At 41.4% G+C, this 22811-nt stretch overlaps 1 protein-coding gene and 1 pseudogene across 1 annotated transcript in view; both read right to left on the reverse strand.

The window, feature by feature from the left end:
* SLC25A12 (solute carrier family 25 member 12) overlaps positions 1-22811 on the reverse strand; it is a 59720-nt gene that overhangs the window by 10356 nt on the left and 26553 nt on the right. Inside the window, exons 9-13 of the mRNA XM_066612225.1 lie at positions 20958-21042; positions 15786-15870; positions 13760-13918; positions 9066-9118; positions 8779-8859 (exon numbers count right to left, since the gene is read on the reverse strand). Coding sequence (XP_066468322.1) covers positions 8779-8859; positions 9066-9118; positions 13760-13918; positions 15786-15870; positions 20958-21042 — 463 coding nt within the window. The remainder of the gene's footprint in view (positions 1-8778; positions 8860-9065; positions 9119-13759; positions 13919-15785; positions 15871-20957; positions 21043-22811) is intronic.
* Positions 20824-20941, reverse strand: LOC136637434 (5S ribosomal RNA; annotated as a pseudogene).

Consider the following 22811-nt stretch of genomic DNA (forward strand, 5'->3'; position numbering starts at 1 on the left):
CCTTACAGGGTTGTTGTGAGGACAAAAGGGGGGAGCAGCTGTGTATACTGCCCTGAGATCCTGGGAGGAAGGGTGATGTGAAAAATAAATTAAATAAATAATGTTGCCTGCCTGTACACTTGGAATCCTCTTTGGAGGCCTCTGTTGGGTCCCTCTGCTGCCTGAAAGGAGGTGGGTGGCAACTAAGGAGAGGGGCCTTCTTGGTTGTGGCACTCTATTTACAGAATGCTCTCCCGAGCATACCTGGATGTGTTTTGGAGCTAAGTGAACACATTTTTATTTTAACCAGCTTTGAATTTCTGATGAAAATTGTTTTACGCTGCTGTTTTAATTGTCATTGTTTCAATTATTGCCTTATTGTTTATTAGTTGTTACTGTGAGACAGCCTGAAAATGATTTTCATTAAAGAGTAGGGTAAATTTATAAAATAAATGGTAAAACTGGTCCTAGGCTGTTCTGTCTCTGACTATAGGTAGGCATTTGCATAACGGAATGCTGCCCCATATATTTTTTAAAAAACTCCACATGTAGAAAATTAAATGGAAAGGAAAAGGGTTTTAATCTAGCCTTCGCTCTGACCAGCTAGTTATGTTCTCCCTGAAAAGCTAGTCAAATATGCAATCTCAAGTGGATCAATTTTACCATGTGATGATTTACATAGACTAGCCCCAAGGCTCAATTTCTTTCAACTGCCACTGCTCATGAGCACAGAAGTTTCTATGTTGTTCTTTTCAGATTTCTATGTTACAGAAAGAGAACACCCACCCAGTACTACCAAACCGACCTGGCAAGACCTCCAGCTTCCCTACTCCTGCTACCAGAAATTCATCACTAGAAACAACGTGGACTGAATCTGGAACAAAGCAAGAGCTCTGCCTCTGGGGTACTTCCCCTCTCCACAAAGCAGTCCCATTTCTGCCTCCAAAAGAATACACTGAGCCCTAATCTTTGGCAGAATTTGATTGTTCTTGCCCAGAAGATGGAGAGCCGGAGCACTTGCTAAGTACCATCAACTGCTTCGTCTCACTGTTTCTGCTTTCAGAACTGTTCCACAGCTTGCTACTTAGTTGCTTCAGGGGAGACAGACAACATTTCCCTCATTAGTTCACCTCTGGTTGGGAAGTCTCAGGTTCCTAGCCCTCGAACCACAATACCTTCATGTTAGGAAAAAAGCACTCACCAACAAAAGGCTGCATTTCATGACTTGTAGGAATGTCACAAGCCAGGCCTAGAAGCAGTAGGGATGAAGAGAGAATGACATCCAGCACAAATGCTCCATAATGGAATTCCAGTAAGGAAAATCGAAAAGTCTGCTGTATTATCTACTTGACTGGATCCCAAAACTGCTGCCAGAATTAATTAGTTCCTGAACTTTGGTGGCATCTCAAAGCAGGCAATGTAATCTTGCACGACTAGGCATGAATAATGGGCAGAAACAATATTCTCTCTCTCTCTCTCATTCTGAGTCAGCAAATAACACACATTACTAAACTCAAAGACTTTTCATTCTATAACATACCATGGATAGGTCTCTACTTTTGATAAATAGGCCCTAAGTACAGCAGAGGTATCAGCTGTCTGTCTGTATTTGAAAAAATTATATCTCGCCTTTCCCATGCTGAAATAAATGTCCAAGGCAATTCTGTACCAGCTACATTGTATTCCTAACAGCAACAACCTGAATGTCAAGGATCCTCTTCCATTCTGCAAGTATAGGAAAAGGGTTGCCAGTGTAATTAACAAGACTGATTACAGGTACCAGGAAATTCTCTTTGGACTTCTCCAAATCATAAGAAAAATTACTTGGAGACTTGTCCATAATGGAGTATGTCCCTAGCATTACAAGATGAGGTTCTCACCCAAAATACTATTTTTTTCCCCTCCCTGAATCCACTGTTGCTACGCAGAAGGGTGTGAGTGTGGGTGGTTAGTGGTTCATTCTAAGCCAAATTGACAACCCATTAACAGCATAAGCACTGTGCAAAATAATAATCAATGTAATTTTGCTTCACGTTCTATTAGAAAACAAAATTGACTTGAAACGCACTCTGCTAAATTTGTTTTCTATTATTGTCACAGAAATCATTACCACAAGAAAGAGGAAAAGAAATTCAGTTCTACAAGACAAGAAGTTGGAAATAGATCGCGACTGTGGTGCTTGTACATCAAGAAAATTCTGCTTTGCATGAGGTTGGGTGGCTTGGTTTAGTTTTTATTTTTAATCAGAAATTAGATGCAAATTAAATTCCAGCAGAGCGAGCAAGCAAAATAACCTAATAAAGAAAAATAGAGTAAATCAAACATTTTTATTTTCTTGAGAGAGGGAAGCCAATCTTGGCCCAATTAACAGTTCCCTTTTCTTTGCTGAAAAAACATGGTTGAAATGTTTTTGTATATGCGCTATCAACTGCAAGTTCCTTAAAGGGACAGAGTTTCAGACAAAAGTGAAGCTTTGTATGGGGGTACACACACAGTGAAATAATTCAAGTTTTACAGGGAGAAACCTTCATAGATTTTAGCTGGGTCAGTGATGTGGCAAACATAACATAGATTATACCTGGGATCCTGCATCTTGTCTAGGACTGCCTGCACCTGTACAGGCAGGAGAGAAATGCATGTACAGCTGGAGGTGTTTCTGAATGTCTACACCAGTGATTTTCAACTTTTTTTGTCTCATGGCACATGGACAAGGTACTAAAATTGTCAAGGCACACCATCAGTTTTTTTTGACAATTGACAAGGCACACCATGCTGCTGGTGGGAATTCACATCCCCCAATGGCCCTCCTAATAAATGACCCTTCCCCAAATTTCTGCAGCACACCTGTGGACCATCTGTGGCACACTAGTGTGCTGCGGCACACTGGTTGAAAATGGCTGGTCTATACCATAGGCAAACACTTGTAGGCTGTCACTTGATCTGGTGGGTGAACTTCTAAAAAGTCTCTAGCTGTGTATGCACTTCTCCCAAGCCCATGCATGTCTAAACATGCAGCCATAGGTTTCCAAATGGAGCAGGATGCCATGCATGAGGATCTGTGCCAGTGTAGCCACCCAATAGGTGACTGCGATACCTACTTTGACAGCACCTATGGAGAGGGACCTGGATTCATTCTCCCATCCCTTCAAAGATGCATCTGGTGCCATCACAACCATAATCCAAAACTATAATCCATTGATTAAAATATCTGAGCACAGAGCAGGTGTCCAGGCCAGAATTCAAACTGGGTGTTTGGGTCACTCTCTCAGGCACATGCGCTTCACAGGCCTGTTGAGAGGATAAAATGCAATAACCATGTATTTAATAGCCACTCTGGAATCCATGGAGGAAGTGTGAGATATAAATGTGAATAAATAAAACAAATACCAAGATCAATGTCACAGCCCAGGGGCATGTAGGACGATGGACCGGCCATGATCTTCCATGCTAGTCCACTTAGCTACCATTTTTAGGAAGCTACAGAGAAGAAAGAACCATAGTTCAACAAAGGTTAGTGAAGTCAAAGGGTTAAGGTTTCCTGACAATCTCACCCCCTTCCACCTTTCCCTCCCCAATTCAGTCACTGATTCAGCCACTGGAACTGGGTTATACAGAAGCCAACTTGAAGGTGAAGGTTGTTCTTGCTGGATCACGACAAACCAGTGGTGAAGTTAAGGGATCTGGCAGCCAGGAGCAAAAAATTTTTTTAACAACCCTGGGGGGCAGATATCCAGAACAACCCCCAGGGTCTGGGAGGTGATCTGAGATATGAGGAAGCCTCCCCAGGCCTCAGAAGGCTTAGAAAGGCACCTCAGGTTTTAGCGAAAACCAGAAAAGTCTTTCCAAGGCCTCTAGCAGGCCTTCTCAGGCTCAGGGAGACTGTGTATGAAGGCCTCCAAAAGACACCCCCTGACACCCCTCCCAAAGTGTGATACCCAGGAAAAATGACCCCTCAGTTCCCTTTAGTTATGCCACTGAAATGAACAAACCATGAAACAAGTCCTGAGATCTCTTTGCTAAATTATTTTATACTCTGTTTATTAACAAATACGTTTTGTGAAGAAGCAATGCTCCATGTAATTCTTTGATTGACTGGAGCATTTAGCTCCAGGAGTGGCCAACCTGCAGCATGTGTGCCACTAGTGGCACACAGACACTTTCTAAGTGGCACACGCAAAGTTGTCCCAATTTTTTGAAAAACATTTAAATAATAACAAAGAAAGCACTGAAGCCATTTACATGGTGCTGCTTTTTTTTTCTTTTCTTTTTTTTTGCACTACTCCTTACACAGCATGCTTCCAAGTTTATATTGCTGCAAAGGGCACACTCAGGGCAGCTATGGCTATTCTGCTTAATTTGCTCTGGTTGGAAAATGAGGAGAAAGGCAGGAAAAGAACAGTAGAGAAAGCCAATAGGGCAGATGCTTGTGAGCTGCATTCCACTAACTAGCAGGTCACCCACTTACCCCAAAAGTTGCTTTGAATGCCCAAGAGGGAGATAAAGAGGGGTATATAAAATACAGAGCAGTATTAGCAAAGTTCCTGAACGTGAAAAGGTTCGGGTCAGGTTGTAGAAGGCTGCAGGGCTGGGCTGGGCAGCATAGATATGACCAATGAGATCAGCAAAGCCCATGTGGCCCAGCCAGGTAGAGATACCATCTTCAGGAAAATCGTCCGCAAAGAGATTGTGGCTAAAATTAACTTTGAGGACGAGAAGATGGGCAGGCAGAAGTGGATTGGGCTATGCAAAATGACCACACACATTATATGGGACGAGACCTGCCCGGTTGAACTAAAGAGTCATACAAGCTATCTTTGTGACCTCATCAGCAGTCAGCTAGGTGTCTTTAGAAAGCCCCAAATAGGCAACAGCACTCCCGTGTTTCTCTCTCTGTATCTTATGGCACTCTGAGGTATACTGCCCTTGCACTTGGAGGCTCTATTTCACTATCATGGTAATAGCTAAAAGTGATGTTAAGGTGGACTGGCACATTCAAGATTCTCTAAATCAAGAGTGGCACGTGGCATACTGTGGGTTGGCCAGCCCTGTTCTAGCATAATACTGGCACTAAATCAATGGAATGGGATTGCAGTAACAGCAAAGAAGCATTTTTACAGTATTCAAAAGGGACCAAGAGGGAGAAAGGGAAGAAACTTCACTGCAAGCCAAGGGGGAGCCGGTGGCGGAGGGGGAACAGCAAAAGTATTGCAGAAGAAAGGAAGCTCCGCAGACAGTTTGAGAACGCTACCATGATTACCACAGGCTGCAATATAAACATACATCAACTCCACTCAAATAATAATCCCAATAAAAGCTCAGCTATTTGTACATGGGAAACTGTTTCCAAATTATGACAGACACCTTTAAAGCAACACATGACAAATTCGATTCTGAATGGAGGTTATTCATACAGATCAGGAGTACGAACAATTCAAGCTCCCTATTTAACCTTAATGTCATGTAAAATAAAATCTCTGCGAGGGGCAAATGGAAAAAAACTCAACCTGACAGCAAAGGTTATGAGAGAAGAGATGAAGTCTGAGATCCCACAGCAAACACCTCTTGACATGCCAGAGGCTGAAGGAAATGCACAAATGACCCCGCGACATGAGACCTCTTGCCCTTTGCAATTCCACCCGTGAGGCAGAGGCCACTGAGGCGGTGGTGCCTGCTTCCAGCCCTGACTCTACTTCCTCCTGCTCAGAATATATCTTGGACCAAACCTTCCCCCCCCCAACTGCAGAAAGAAAACATCTTTCAAAACAGATGGCCTTTCAAGATTTCGAGGTATGAGCATTGCACACACACACACACACACACACACACACACACACACACACACACACACACGGATGGTTCCTACACTCTATAATGACTTCTTCATTAAACTACCTCTACTTTCAGGGAGCTATGTAGAAATACTATAGAGGAAACTATTTAAAACATGCAGCCATTTAAAGACAGGATGAAGCTTAATGACTGTTACTTGAATGGCTAGGTATTGGAATTTAGGGGATGTACAGCTCATTTAATTGTTTAAGGGCGCAATCCTAACCAACTTTCCAGCACTGACTTAGCCACAATGCAGCCCCCAAGGTAAGGCAACAAACATGTCCTTAGCTTGAGGAGGCCCCCTTGACTACTTTCCCACTGCAGGATGCAGTGCACACCACATTGGCACAGCTATGTCAGTGCTGGAAAGTTGGTTAAGATTGCGCCCTAAACCACTTGTATCCTATCTTAGGGTACCATGCAACACACCCTCAGAACAGCTAACACAACTTCATGCAATAAAACTATAAATAAATACAGTTTCTAAAACTAGGTGTCTACACTTCTTCCAGTGCACTACTTGATTCAAAATATTGAAACACAAAAGGTCTTAAACATTTGCCCTTGAGAATCCACCACAATCCGTAGCAGGACCCAAGACATCTGTGATGCTGGCTATTGCACTGATAGGTTGATTCACCTCATCCTAAAATGCTCCCGGTGTTGGTAGCTCTTAAGCTGGTATTGTTTTTGTTGTACTTTTTGTACAACAACTTGATTGTTGCCGATTAGGCTGTTATGATGTATGATAATGTTTTAAAATTTTTTATGATGATTTTATTATGTGTTATTACTATATTTTATTTTTTGTTCTTGTTCTGAACTCCTGTTTCCTATAAAGAAGGGCAACAGACTAGTCTTTATTTTATTTTTAATCTTTACAGACCCAGTTGGCTCTTTATGAGACTCTCTTCTACTTCAGTGTTGGTACAGTGGTTAAGGGTAGTTAACCATTTATCTGGCATTACCGTCCCACCAAAAACCGCCTCCCCCCCAAGTGAGCATTTAACTTCAAAATAGCCATCGTAGCAAATGGCACATGCAGAATTAAACAGTGGAGGGATTTCCAACAGGAAAAGATACAGAAGTAAAGGGTCAAAATAACCCTTGATGCCAGGCTGCAGTTTCAATTCCAACTGTGGTCGCTGCTCATGAGTCATTAATAAGGTCAACCCTCCAGCTATGCATTGGCACACTGAACAATACAGGGTCAAAGGACCAAATGCCACGCATCTGCAGTCCAAAGCAATATCAGGGTGACCATTACTACACTTGGGTCTACAACTCTTTCCTTGAGTAGAAGAGATGGCGTGGTGTTTAAGATAGGCATTGATGGTATGAAACATATTTTGGTACAAAATATTAAGTTAGTAACATTGATTACCAGATTTCATTACCAAAGAGAAACTGAAAACATTCTTGACTGAACACATTTCACAGCAGGGGGAAAAATATCCTAATGAATGCATACCTGAAAACATCCTCAAGCAATCTTTTTTTTTTTTAAAGGAACCCAGTCTCATTTAATATGTGCATATATTTTCATACCATTTACACAGTTATAGAGACTATACAGGTTTTCTCATGAAGACACTGCATACCTCAGTAGTTTATAGCAGACTTACTAGTAAGTTAGAAGATGTGTCAGATCTTTGAATTACATTCATTTGCAGAGTTAAAGGATTTCTTACATATACTGTAGCTGCTCCTAATGGGCCTTCAAGAACAAGTTTAACTTTCCTCTGGGGTACGGATATACCTTTCTCAAAAACCCTCCTTACTTTTCCCAGACACCAATTCACAAGCCAACAAGTGAACAGGCTGCCACTCCTAATCAGAAAGAGTTCAAAGCTACATCATTCCTGGGCTGCCTCTCTGAATTCAGAGTCTGCAGAGGTCAATAGATTTATTTCCCAAGGATCTGTGATAAACTAAAGAGAATGCAGTCAAGTCTATTCAACAACTTGAAATGATTAGGGTACCCAGATCTAGGCTCAGAGGGTTTCAGTGCCTTTAAGAGGTGGTCAGAAGGAACAATACTGCTCAGTTGAATGTGACTTATCATTTTGTTGGGGTGAGGAGATATACCACATCTGATTATATGCTCTGTTTTGTTCAAGTCTCAAAAGGTATGGGGTGGGGGGCTGATAGGGTGTATCTGGACATGGCAATCTGTTTCAAGAGGTACAAGCTGGTAAGTGGGACACTCACTGAGCAAACATCATAACCAAGTCTGCAGAAATCCTCAAACTAAAATTTGTCACATTTGAGAATTCCAAAGTGGATATTCTTATCATTCAAGTCCCATTTCATAATGCTTTGGAACCTACCAGAAACGCACTATCTCCCCTAGCAGCCCTTACCAGACATCTAAAAATTGAGGGCACAATCAAATCTAAACAGAATTTAAATGGGAGAATGAAACACAAACTAAATCTCTCCTGTAGAAATTGATAGGACTTAGAAAGTGTTTAACTTTGGCTGGTGTATGCCTGGCATTCACATTACTAAATCAACTGATATTCTCTGAGTGAAAACTAGAAGCAGACAAATTCGGTGTAAGCAAACATTTGACTGAAGATCATTCAGTTCATCAGCTTTGAGACAAAACCAACACTTCTGCAGAAAGAGCTATACCATCAGTACTTAAGGGTATTGATCATCAGGCAGATTTTCTCCAGGCATTGGCTGGTCAGTGTTTATCATCAGAGCTGCTCTTGGAAATAGCTGATATTTCTAACAGTGGCTGTGGGATGATAGTGGTAATGCAAAGGAATGATCTGCTTTGCTGTAACCAACTTTGTGTAGTAGCCTACTATTAAAAAAGTGAAAAAGATGTGTCACCCTTGTTGTGAAATTGTGGCAGCTCTTCCCACTACACAGTTAGAAATTGCTATAGGTTGGCTGTCATTCTGATGCGGATATGGAACAGAGGGGCTCTTTCCTTTCCACAAAGGCAGTACTTACACAGCCTCCTGCAAGAATCTCTGCTAACAGTGGAATGGAACCATCCTTTTTAGTGAACTTGTCTCGGACAAAGTCATTGACCTAGCAGAAAAACCAAAATTAATACCGTCATGCCACTTCTTATTTTTCTCATAAGCAATTTACAACACATTCAGAAGATCTGAACAAAAAAAAACACAAGAACAAAAAGAGAGCACAGCAGTTCTGTAACAGATGTATTATGAAAATACATCTTTCAAATAAAAGTAATGAAAATGGCTGATTTGGCTCAGCTTTAAAACACTTACTGTAAGCTTAATGGCTTTTTCTGGAGCAACACCAATAAGCTGTGGAAGTAAGCCTGTATAAACAGAACAGATTTTTCACAATTAGTATCCAAAAAATAAGATACCATGCAATTTAGCTTCTTTCTTCTTTAACAGCATATAAAGCCATCCATTTCCACATTGGGGTTTCCCTTGACATCAATTACGCTTCTCCGTATGGAGCTGGCTGTCCCACTGTGTGCTCACTGCACCACCTTGCAAGCAAGTATTTCAAGACTTCTGTTGCAATGGCAAAAGACAGGCTCATTGACAGTTTCATAAATCTATTGTCCCGTATCACTTCCCTGCTATGCACCGAAATCAGCTTTATTGCTGCTGAGTTATTTCCAAACTGTTCTAGCAGTATGCTCAAAGTACACAGTATGGTTCTCTTTTACCACAAGATGCTCCTTGTTGATTTGATCAATTGATAATCAGTTCCTAGTAGGTCCCATTCACTTCCAATCAAATCATGTAGGGATTTTGGGGTTGCAGTTATTTTGTTTTTGTTTGTTTGTTGATAGGAACTGCTGTTTGAAAGCAAAATGAAAATGCCAGAAATTGTGAGTTCAGCAGAGAGTCGAACAAAGTATTACTATATATCGGGGGTGGCCAAATTGCATGCGGCTTTGACATATAATGTGCGTGACTCAGAAATCTGTTGGCTGAGTTCCTTTTTGCATCACAATTAAAATTAAAGGTAAAAAATGTTCAAGTTTTATAATTATTTACCTGGTATTCACTGAGAGTCCACTAGATTAAAACATAGGTTTAATGTTCATGTTGAGTAAATATATTGAAGCATTTTAAAATATTGTGGCTCTCAAGCATCTCTCTTGCAGCTCTCAAACACCTGAAGTTTATTGTATGTGGCTTTTACATTAAGCAAATTTGGCCACCCCTGCAATAGATGTAGCTGGGTAGTGTTACTTTTCTAGGATACCTAATTCATAAAGTCAAGACACATCTATGCCACATCTACATACCTATTTTCACTATCCAAAAGACTATCCATTCTAAACTATATTCCATATTCTACATTGTTACTTACATCATTAATGCAGAGGCAGAAGTTTAAGCATTAAGGGGAAAGTGAGTATTCAGTTACAAAACAAGCCCACTGAGTTTTTCAACAAGTATACAGGAAGCAAATCAGTACAAAAAAGTTATAAACTTGCATCTAGTTAAGAACATGTGTATTCAGTGAAGCTTCCTTTGGGTATAATAGAGGTGTAGGTCCATAAACAGAAATGTTGTAGTAGTGGAACCAGAAGGGCCACTGTAATTAGCAGGGCTGTCGTGTCAGTGAAAGAGCAGAAACACAAATAAAAGTAATCCAATATGTTTAATGCCATTAAATGAACTCATTTTAATGAAACACAACTTTAACGATGTTGAAAAAGAAGTGCCGTGTGCTGAAATGCTCATTGCAGTGTCTCAGGACTAAATGGTCAGAAGACTGGCTGTCAAAAGGTTGTTCATTTCTTACTTAACTGGGAAGAATAGCATCATGTTTTCCCTTAATATCCTCATACATAAATGAACTGTGGACTTTAGTTTTGAGTGCACTTTCAAAACACCTAGAAAGAAACTCCCATTTCTTCCCTATGCATGGGCTTGCTTCCCATGGGGTACAGCTTGCACATCTGTAGAAAAGAGGGAAAGATTCAAAAGTTCCCCTTCATAAGTTACAAAGAAGCCAAACAGAAAGGAAGCATGAGGCACTTGTGCTTCCTGTCCTGCTCCCCCAATCCCAGCTCTGCATCTCCGAACACCCAAAGTTAGTCATACAGGTGAGCTCTCAAGTATCTGCATGGTTCCATTTCCAGACCCCATGCAGATACTGAACCTGTGGATAATGAGATCCACAGGGGGAGCCCCTTAGAGGACCTATAGTCGCGACCAAAAGTGCCTTCTGGTCACACGCAGCCTCTGTGCGCCTCATAACACCTCCCAGAGGCTCCTGAGATGCATTTCTGGTTTTCATAAAACCTGAAGTGTGTCTTAGAAGCCTCCTGGAGGCCTTCTGAGGAGCATGCAAGCAGAGGGCAACTTCCACGCATCTTGGAACGCCTCCCAGATGCTACCGGAAGGCGATTCCTGTTGTGTGTGGAAGTTTTGGAGAAGCCCTCCAGCCACAGGTTTGGAACCCGCAGTAAGTCACATTTGTGGCTCCTGAACCTGGAGATGAGGATGTCCCATTGTATTCTTATATTTGAAATAATAAGCATTTTGCTTTTGCTTCTGAAACTTATGCAAAATTTCACATGTATTGTTTGGATGTACTTACAACAAACCTGTAAAGGAAGCCTTATTAACTTCATATTGCAAACAGGGAACTGAGTCTGAAAAGTCTGAACCAGGGAGCTCCTGATTCACAGATCAGGCTTTTAGCTACTATGCTACACCAGGTCTATTTCATACTATACTGTACAATTAGGAGCAGGCACACACAAGCACTTGGTCATATTAAGAATTAACTAATTCCCAAGAAAAGAGGACTGACCGAAAGCTCTCTTGAAGTCACTTCCAGCTACATATCCATGGGCTTTCTAGTTCATTGCTTTAAATAGCTAAGCATACGATCCCCACTTCTGCAGGGATTGGACTTCATTACTTACAAGTCCCTTTCTTTACTTAAAATAATTTAAGGGTACTTGTCTCAGAGAAGACCAGTTTAAGAAAACAGATCAGTAGAGGGCAGCCTTAACTTGCTTGGAGTTAAACAAGGCTTTAATAACTTTTAATCCATCTCTTTCCAACCATGACAGTACATGCATGGGTTACCTGTCTCCTCTGGCCCAACCCCCTCCAGCCGTTCAACTCACGTAAGAGCTTAGAGGAGTATAATAAATTGCTGAGTCATCTTGATTCATTTTATCCCACTGCAGTTTCAGTGGAAATGAAGTTAATCTGCCAGTCTGCCTGCCTGCCTGCCAGATTAGCAGACGAGCTCTGCATGATAAGGCCACCCCTTCCTGAACAGAAAGGACACAGGTTGCACAACCAGCATACCAGCTCTCAGCAGAAAGTATCATTCCGATAAGTAATGCAGGATTTATCATCCACCCTTATTCCATTTTCCTAAGAAACCAAAAGCAAATGTGTACCTACACACAAAAAAGATCAGCAGCTAATATATGCTGTAGCTTAGTCTTGTTCAAAGTAGTTCTTTTTGTGTGAGGCTTAACAGACTTTTTATGCTAGAGAAAGGTAGTTATTAGCACACAAAGGGTGGCTGACAACAACAAAAAGAAATGCTGCTCTCCCAGCCAGAGTCTCTGATCTCTGGTTAAAAGAATATTGAGCACAGTAGTGCCTACAGTTAAAGGAACTAATCGACAAAAATACCTGAGGCACACCTCCCACAGCCATTAGTACACAGTTAAATGCAGGGCATGCACGCGGGGACATATGCACTCACAGTAAATCTGAATGTCACACAGCCTTACATGTTACTTTATTAGGCTCATGCCTAACAAATTTAAGTGGCAAAGCAGAGGTGCGGTGCTGTCATGTATGAACTGTGTGTGAGCAGTGACATGACCAGATCTCCCTGTATTACTCACAGAAGCAACAAATGGAAAAAACACCTCTTCCATGCTTATTGCAGGGGAACCCGGACATTTAAGTTAAAAATGCAGGTAAAGTGTGAATTAATCTTCAAGTCTGCAGAACTTTACCAAGGAAGTTCAGAATATAATTTCAGACATTATTATGGAGCTGGGTTCCAGGATGACAGAGGTATATAGGAAATAAAATTTGTTTGAATACTGAAATATTGCACACTACCTCTTTTGCACTGATTCCACTTGAAGGTCTCACACATTTATTTAAATATGTACATAGTGTCATCAGTGTATGTGAAGCTTTACTGAGCTTCAAACATAAAATATGCAAGTCTCTGCTACAGTGAGCTTCTTTGTGTTTGCACAAAATGGAAACCAGTGATCACTTCTGTTAAATGAGTCGTCCCCAAGAAAAAAAAATATAGTTGTTTGAGCCCTCCCAAATATAACGTAGATATCAATGAAAACAGAACTCTTTCCATATCCATAGTTGGCAGGTGGGAAGTTGTACTTGTGCCTCATTAGAATGCAAGAGTTGTGTGGAAGGATGTTCTGTTAAAGTGGTCTTTTATTTTTCACATTCAAAACCCAATTTATTTCTAGAAGCAAGAGGTGCTCCTGCAGACATGTGGGGCTGTATTTTGCCCCTTAAGAGGGGCTACAGCTTGGTGGCAGAGCATCTGCTTTGCAGATAGTCCCACATGCAGTCCAGGCATCTCCAGTAAAGGCAAAGAAAAAATCCTGTGTGAAACCCAGGGAGCTACAGTCAGCTGAAGCAGACAATGCTGACAAGCTCGAAAAGGAGCTCTGATCACAGAAGAACCTCTTTCCTTCCATTAATTGTAGCACCTCCCATTCACTGAGCAACTACCTGAGAATAGTTTCTCCATTTTAAAGGAGCAAATATATGTAAGTATTGGTTTGGCTCAAGGTACATGCGAGGTACATGTTGTAGGACCAGGATGTTAGTTCTTCCATAAAATAGTCACCTGTAGAGATATTTGTTATGGGCCCTTAATTAAATAAATGACTTAAATCAAAATTATATGGGCACTTGAACGCCACCTTTCCACTCTCCTAAGAGGCCCCTGTATCTTTAGCACTTACCTCTGTAGAGACCAAAAAAGCCTTCATAACGCAAAACTTTCTTAAAACAATCAAAACTGTTTTTATACATCAACTCTCCCACCACTGAACCGGATGAGCGCTGGTTCTGCATGCGTGTCTTCACGAGATCTATGGGGTACACAGCCGTGGCTCCTACAGCTGTAAACCAAACAGAGACAATGTTTAAACTATGCAAGTTGCGTATGAAAATATGGCATAAAGGACAAGAGTTACTTCTTTCTGCAAGCACAACACAACCCATGTCACATATGCTATAAGAACCAGAAAGCGGGAGGGAAAACAAAGAGAAAAGTTAACTTCTAGAACAGGGTGCCCAAACCCCGGCCCTGGAGCCACTTGCGGCCCTTGAGGCCTCTCAATGCGGCCCTCAGGAACCCCCAGTCTCTGATGAGCCTCTGGCCCTCCAGAGATTTGTTGGAGCCCACACTGGCCCGACACAACTGCTCTCAGCATGAGGGCGACTGACCTCTCGTGTGAGCTGTGGGATGAGGGCTCCCCTCCACTGCTTGTTGTTTCATGTCTATGATGCAGTAGAGGCAGCAAAGGAAAGGCCAACCTTGCTTTGTGCAAGGCTTTTTATAGGCCTTGCACTATTGCAAGGCCTTCATTCATTCATATAAGTTCATCTTGAATATATTCATTTATGTAAACTTATGTAAATTTATTCAAATTTTAAATGTAAGTTAATTCTTTTTCCCCCCCGGCTCCTGACATAGTGTCAGAGAGATGATGTGGCCCTCCTGCCAAAAACTTTGGACACCCCTGTTCTAGAACAGCACCAATATAAAAGAGATTGAGCAGGCCTCTGCTGTTGTGCAGAGTAAGAACAATCTTACTCATAGTTCTAGGCGCTTGGGGTAATTAGGGCTACCTAGTGATGATGGACAATCTGCATGCATTCACAGGAACTCTATTACTTCACATGTTCCAGGACTTGGACATTTAAAAATGAACCCTGAAGCTAAGCCTTGGTCAAGTTAAGTACAAAACACCTGGTGCGACATGTTGTGCAGACAAATTCTCTGATCAGACAGAAATCTTTTCAGCAGGGAAATAATAAGATACTCCAACTACCTATCTCACATTTGTCAGCATCTCAAAAGATTAGGAGATTTGATTGATTCTGGCCTCCTAACTGCTACCAAAGTCATCTCTTTAATAAAGGCTCGTTTAGCTGGGGACGAGTCTGGACAGAACAAGTTGAATTCTTCCTTCATCTTCATTCCTAAACAGTTAGACCTGGTCTACATATTCCCTATGTAAAAAGATCCCTTCAGGGAGTAAAATGGTACACCACAAAGAATATTTTAGACTCTCTCACACTGATAAAATATGGAATTCCAGGGCATAGTCAAAAGTGTTATTCCCCCCAAATATATCCAAAATCCCATCACCTTGCTACATCCAAAATCCTCATTCTGCTGCACATATAGACCAGGCTGTCTTGTTATCTATAACTAAAGATTCAATTCAAAACTCTAACTGCTGATATTTATTTATAAAAATCTACATTTAACAGCATAAGACATGAATGGCATATGAGATGAATGAAGTGAGTGTGCACTTGTTTTATGGCCTCTTACATTCTGTTTGAAAGATAAATTAGTAATTAAATGGAAACTAATAAAAATCCATAAGGGAAGAGATTAGGGCCTCATCTTTTTTTCCTGTCTCTTTTTTTTACTTCAGTTTTGTTTTGGTATCAGTCACATCAACTATAATTAAAGGGGAGTCAGAGGCTGCATCTGAGAAGTCTATTTATGTCATTCTGCAGGTTTTGCTCCAAGGACTGTCTGGAGCCAGCAGTGCCAGATCCATGTTCCGTCAGGACTTCTGATCATAGGTTGGGGGGGGGGAGGGAGGTAACAATAAAGAGCTCTCTTCAGAGCCTCACCATCTTTACCTTGAGGAACAATGAACGGCATCGTACCTGACCTGCATCAGCACGGCAAGATAGTATTACAGCAACCAAGCCTTGAGAACAGCACACAGACCCATCACTCACCTCCAGCAATTGAGCCCAGAGTGAATCTGTAAGCCGACTCAGCTACCTGGAGCCAGATAGGTCTGCCCAGTTCACCGTAAGATTGCTGTGAGTGAAGGAGGAGGAAGGGACAGGGAGTGGAGCAGAAAAAGAGAAGATATAATATTATGGAAAAGGAGTGGAGAACTGAAAGCAGCTGTGCTTTGAGCTTGTGTAAAAACTAATCTGGTAAAAATAAGACAGGAGCTGTAATGCTATATACACTGACATGGGGGTAAATCTCATTAAACTCAATGGGGCTTACACCCGAGTAAACATGCCTATGATTACACTATAAATAAACCAAAGCAGTACTTTTTCAGTTTAAACAAAAGAGTTCAATCTCCAATAACCTAGAGATGGTATGTTAAAAAAATGTTTATTTTGTGAAGGCACATATGGAAACCAATGACTTTCTTCCGTTATCCCATCTACAGAATGTATTCTTAGGTGGAATTAAGCACTCCATGTCCTTTTATGTTCAATGTGATTTTCTGCCCAATCCTATACTCCACCATGCTAGATCATGCAGCCATGTTTTGCAAGTGTGTGCTGCATGCTACTGGAGGGAGGAGGGGTTTGAAATCAGAAGCCTGAGAGGTAAGGGGAAATATTTTCCCCTTACCTCTGCTTAGGCCCCCTGATGGCCTGTGAGTCACCTTGGTCATACCCCAGCAATACAGAGGCATAAGTCCAAGGAGAGCCAAGGGGTGGAATGGGCTGAAAAATGGGGGATATGTTATGGCATAGCCATTGGGCAGCCAACATTTTCATTTTCACATAGCAGAATGAACAAAAGACATTTGTGGAAGTGGTGATTTTAGCAGGGAGAGAGCAGCCATAACTATACATCCCAGTATACAATCTTTCCCAGTAGCTGTTGATGGTGTCTGATGTTCGTTTCGTTGTTTCTTGTCCCAAAGAGATTGACATCTTCTCATTGCTTCTACTAAATAATAATGCTTTGAAAACTTTTGTTGTTGTTGACAAGCAGTATATAACTATTCAAAATAATAAAAAAATACTACAGAAAGTGATGTTACAGCTTCCCGGGTACTCTCCTTGTATGGCCTTCAATGGGAAGCTCTTGGGCTTCCTCCAGATAAATCTCCCTTGCTTAGAGTTAGCATTGGGGTTTGGCTTAAAGACAGCAAAATTAAAACCAGCAGGCATAGCAAAGTATTTCCAGCTGAAGTTCTGTCTGCGCTCCGTGCCCCTTCTTTTCTTCCATCTTCCCATGGTTGTTATTTCCCTTGTAATCCTCCAGAAAATCCTATCAAAACTACACATTGATGTGTGTCCTAATGATATGTCGACCCTGAGTCTGTATTCTCTTTTCTTGTAATGGAAATAGAACTTTCAGTCAATTTGTGAAGATGCTTGCTAGAGCCTGGAGCACGCCAGTGTTCAGATAGGATATGTAAATTAGCATAATTAATGCTATGGCTTTCAGACAATGAATATTTATAAATAGAAAATTACTGTCACTGGCATCTCTCCATGAAGCCACTGTACACAGATATTTAGCAGCTAGACAAAGAAAATCTTTCAGTGACAATAGCAGCAGCAGGTATGAGTGAAAGACCATACCACTCTTTTATTTTTGCTAAACAGGCAGAAAAGGTATGCTAATAAAAAGTTAAGAATTCATTAGCATTACCTCTATTGCTCTTCTCTATTAAGTGCCAACTGTATTTACTCTTCATTCATCTATTGGCCTGCTATTATAGGCCACTATGCTGAGGTAACTTATGACACAGGACAGGACACATGGCAAAGTCCTGTTCCTAGTATAGGGATCCAAGACACAGCCCAAGTCTATTAGACAGGCTATCACCAGCATGGATAGTCTTCCAATTCCCTTGTTCAGCAGTATAGCAGTCCTGCAAAATGAACTTTCCTAGAAGACAAAGCGGAAATGCACCATATCTTATGAGCTGTTTATTCCTCCGCAGTATGACACAGAGGGCGCAATCCTAACCCACTTTCCAGCAGCAACATAAGCAGCTCCTGAATAAGGAAACACACATTCCCTTACTTTGAGGTGGCCTCTGTGAGTCCCCCCAACTACAGGATGCAGCACACGTCCAGCTAAGCCAGCACATTGGCACAGCCAAGCCAGCACTGGAAAGTTGGTTAGGATTTGGGCCAGAGAACCCCAACAACAACAAAAATCCTAATAAGGAATCCCCACTCATAAGAATATCATAGAGTTGTTACATGAAAACATCATCCCTTTCCATCTAAAGCACCGGGCACCAAACCCCGGCCCGTGGGCTGGATTCAGTGCCTGAACACAGCCTTTGCCTGCATGAACAGAGCTTATTGTTATATAGGGCAGCTATTTATTTTCACCAATTTCCTCAGAACTTTGCACTGGGCAGTCCCTTCCATTGCCTATCACCCCAGTAGGCTCTTTCCCCCAGATTTCCAGGCAGATGCAACTACCCAGTGTGAAGTTCTGGGGAGATCGGTGACAAAGATATCCAACTGCCCTGCAGAATGGTAAGCTTCATTCCCACTGGGGATGGGTTTTTCACTGCGCAGCAATCCTGAGTTTGGAGACCACTGAAATGATCATCCATGCAGCGTGCATATATCTGGAGTGATCTGCTTTAATTAGTTAGAAATTGCTTTAGTCTAATAATCATCTTAATACTTCATACTATATAGTGCTTTAGAGCCCAATCCTGAGGTCCGCAGCACGGCTACGCACCACTGACCACAGTCGCAAACGTGCCGTAAGGCTCACTGATGCTGGGCTAGCACGCAGCGGTTGACCGGGTTCCACGGCTCAGCGGTCTCCTGAACTGCCGGGCTGCGGAACGGAAGGTGGATGTGTGGCCTGGGTCATGGGGGAGGCGTGTCAGGGGGCGGGCGGGAGGCGTGTCGGGAGAGCGGAGAGGCGGATCTGCGGAGCTGAGCTCCGCAGGATCCAAGGCACTCGTGGAGGGCTGCACGCCCTACACGAGTGCCTTTACTTTAGCGCCGACCTTTTGGTTGGCACTAAAAAGAGTAGCCCCATTGTGGGGCAGCTTCCCTTACTCGGGGGAAGGGGACGAACGTCCCTTCTCCCAAGGTGCCGTCTGCGGTAGCGCAGGAGGCGCAGGATCCAGCGGCAGCTCTCCATGGATCCGCCGAGCTGGGCGCTGCGGGCAGCTCAGGATTGGGCTGTAAGAGGGTTAAAGGGTTTACGTGCAAACTTTCAGTAAAAGACCACCCACCTGAGTAGAAAGTGACTGAGGGTCAATTCATACACACTACTTTCTGACATGAAATTATCATGATTATTTTACTGAATATTTATATAATTTTCAACAAAAATGTTTATAAATCAATTTGCATAGCTCAGTATGTACATAAAATGGTTTCCTGTCCCAAAAGGGCTCATAATCTTAAAAAGCTGCACAAAAACACCAGCAAAAACCCAGTAGAAAAAGATGTGATACTGTGATGGACATCCCACCTCTCACTCTGCTAAAAGGACTGCCACTTCAAAAGGTGCCTCTTTCCCCAGTTAGCAGAGCAACAAAAACCAAGCATGAAATTAGATGGTAAAGAGGCTAAATCATATGATGAGGACAATTCCATGACAAAAGTGCAAGTTGAGATTAAATCAAATATAATAGCCCATAGAATCAACCTGCAGAGCTTCACTATATAACACAGGACATGATTTTACTACAGCAGATAAACAGTTTACAGAAAACAAGCTATGTCTCCCATCTTACTCCACCCTCACTGAATCACAAAGAGGAACAGGATGTCTCTTACTTTTAACCTGCATTAAGTTTTTAACTGAAATTTCTGCTGTAGAAATCTTTTTCAAGTAAACATAATTTACACTGTCTTCTGCTGCATGAAAAGACAGATTCATGCCCAAGTAATGTTAAATTTTTGACTGTTCCCCCAAAGCATAGAAGATGCCAGGAAGTCCAGTTTTTCCTTAGTAAGTGAAAATTCATTACGGTCAAATGTTCCCCAAATCCAATTTTTCAGATCTGTTTATTTTAACAGGATGACTTTAAAGCAGTGTTTTCCAGCACACAAAGTCAAAATCTTTTTTTCCACCGTTCCAGGTTGCTATGGAAACAGCCTAACAACAATCAAACAACATAAGCAAAACTCAATAATCAGCCTAGCCAAACCATCCTGGTCAATTTCCATGAGAGATAATTAGTCTAACAAGTCTTTCATGTGCAGATTGTGAACATGTAACAAAAGCAGAATGGCATTATTAGGCAACAGAAGAAGTATATTGAAATGTGAGACAAGTTAATTTTGAAAATGAGCGTTAACACAAACAATCCAGATAATGTAGTCATTTGTAAATAGTGAAGTATGCATACACGGGAAAATAATTCAACTACCTCATGTTTTTCTTCCTGATCAATATTTGAAAGTTCAATTAAAGACTGCAAGAGTCTTTAACTGCAAATTTGTATTTTGTCTAAGATGTTTCAGGTGCCTTTCTTTCTAGGTTATTAACAATTTTAACACAGAGTTAACACCAATACAAGCTTTAGCAAGCACAATAATCTCTGAAGTCAGACGAGATCCAACTCTTAATTATGAGTGACTCCTTTGTGAATACTTTGCCTTGCAGTCCAGATGTATCCACAGTACCACCCAAACAAGTGAGCATTTTGTAAGTTCCCCATCCCTACCATCAAATTGCTTTTCAAAAATCCCCAAATTTGGCAGATATTTTTGCAAGAGCTCTTCTGAGATCTCCTGGAAAGGGAGAAAATCTAGGCGGACCAGAGGCAATTTTGCTTATCTGATGCGCATGCCAAATTATTATTTGCAACAAATCAGCTTGGAGGTGTGAGAGGGGCAATTTCCAAAAGGGAAACTCCAAAAAAAACCACATACCAAATAAATACAAATGTAACTTTTACAAATTTCTTTCAGTGAGGAAGACGTCATTATTTCAACCAGCTTAGATGCCCTGGCTTTCATCAACCACCCTGGTTGGTTGGTTGGTTGGCAACCTTCAGACTCGAAAGACTATGGTATAAGCCTACAGCACCCAGTATTCCCAGGCGGTCTCCCATCCAAGTACTAACCAGGCCTGACCCTGCTTAGCTTCCGAGATCAGACGAGATCAGGCATGTGCAGGGTAGAATTTTATATTTTCTTGAAGGTACCTACCTGCCTCTGGAGTTCTGCCAAGTTGTAAGGCAATGCCCCTTCAGCCAAGGGTGCAATTCTCTCAATGTCTGCCATTGTTAAGCGTCTATGAAAAGAAAGCACAGTTGGGAATAACAGCATGCACAATCCAGAAGGTATTCCTCCTTGCACATAGAAAACAAGCACAACAGGGGAAATTTCTAGCTTAGACAAGCCTTCTCTATCTCTCTGATGTGCTAGTTTTCTGTTTACAGTAAACTGTTTTCTTTTTACAAAGAAGTATCCAAAAAAGTGATTCATCTGAACTGCAATCTGCAGTTACATGTTCAGCCATGTAATATGCAGCTCCAGTTAAAGCTCTTACATAGGTTTTTATCTGCAGTGGCCACCAACCAAGAGGCTTGAGTTTGGAGGGGCTCTAATGTGAATAAAGAGCTTCATCTGCATTGATAGGGCATGCTGTATTCTCTGTTTGGCTTTGGGAATGCTCTGCTGTATCATACAGAGTGCATGCAGAGGATTCCTCCACCCATGCACATTTAAAAAGGCAGTTTATGCATGCCCAATGGGACTGTCACATACGTATCACATATACAAATTATTTTATTTCAATTATTTGCTTTTTTCTTGAAAGTGCACTGAATATATATGGGCAAAAAGTGAAGCATTAAAACATTAAATTTCAATCATAAACACTAAATTTCATATCATAGGAAAAATGTGTTTGCTCTATAGAATTTGAAGAATTAAAAAAACTCACCAAATATATGTGTGCATGCATGCATATATGCACACACATATATGTGTGTGTGTGTGTTTGGTGGGGGGGATATACACACACACAAACATGCATTCGAATTCTATATATGAATTCTAATAAATTCTAATAAAAATATATATATATATTATAATAAAAAAGAATATATATATACACATACACATATATACATATACATATACACACACACACACATATACATATACATATATATAAAATAATAAAAAAGAATTATACACACACACACTCTCTCTCTCTCTCTTAATTCTGGGATCACCTCACACCCTCGATCCCCTTCCATGCAGACCCCACAAATTAAGAACCTCTGAAGTACAGCCTGTATCGTCAGCTGAGGTCACACAACTAACATTACAAAGCTGACATCCATTTTTACTAAGCAGAGTCAGTAGGGCTGCAACAGGATAACTTTTTAACTCAATAGTTTTTAGTAAATTTCACGGATAAAAGGGTTTAGCACAGAGGATACATATGTTATTTCAAAGCATAACATAAACTGAAAAAGAACAGATTGAGTCAGATGTTTAACTTGTCAAGGAGCTGGTTCATACATTGGTTGGGTGGAAAAATTTTGTGCACAAGGCAGAACACTAGGACAGCAGTACCCTTCCTTATACAGTATACAGACAGCAAAATGGGTGACCTAGACTGTGTACTGGATTCCATTAATCCTTCTCCCTCAAAAATTGAGGAAAGAATAATGAGAACAAGGTATACGCATGCACAGGTATAGATACACAAGTTCCAGACCATATGTACATGGATGTATGTGCACTAAAATATGCATGCACCATCTCAAAACCCAGCTGTGAATACAGGATTTCTAGCCCAGAGTTATCAATTTTTTTTTTAAACTCTATACCAGCCATTTTCAACCACTGTGCCATGACATACTGGTGTGCCACAAATGGTTCCCAGGTATGCCGTGGGAATTTGGGAGAGGGTCATTTATCAATAGGATCATTGGGGGATGTGAGCGCCCATTGATAGCACAGTGTGCTTTGTCAACTGTCAAAAGCTGATGGTGTGCATTGACCATTTTAGTGCCTTGCCAGTGTGCTGAGAGATGAAAAGGGTTG

This window comes from Tiliqua scincoides, chromosome 1, assembly GCF_035046505.1.
Source record: "Tiliqua scincoides isolate rTilSci1 chromosome 1, rTilSci1.hap2, whole genome shotgun sequence".
Lineage (NCBI taxonomy): Eukaryota > Metazoa > Chordata > Lepidosauria > Squamata > Scincidae > Tiliqua > Tiliqua scincoides.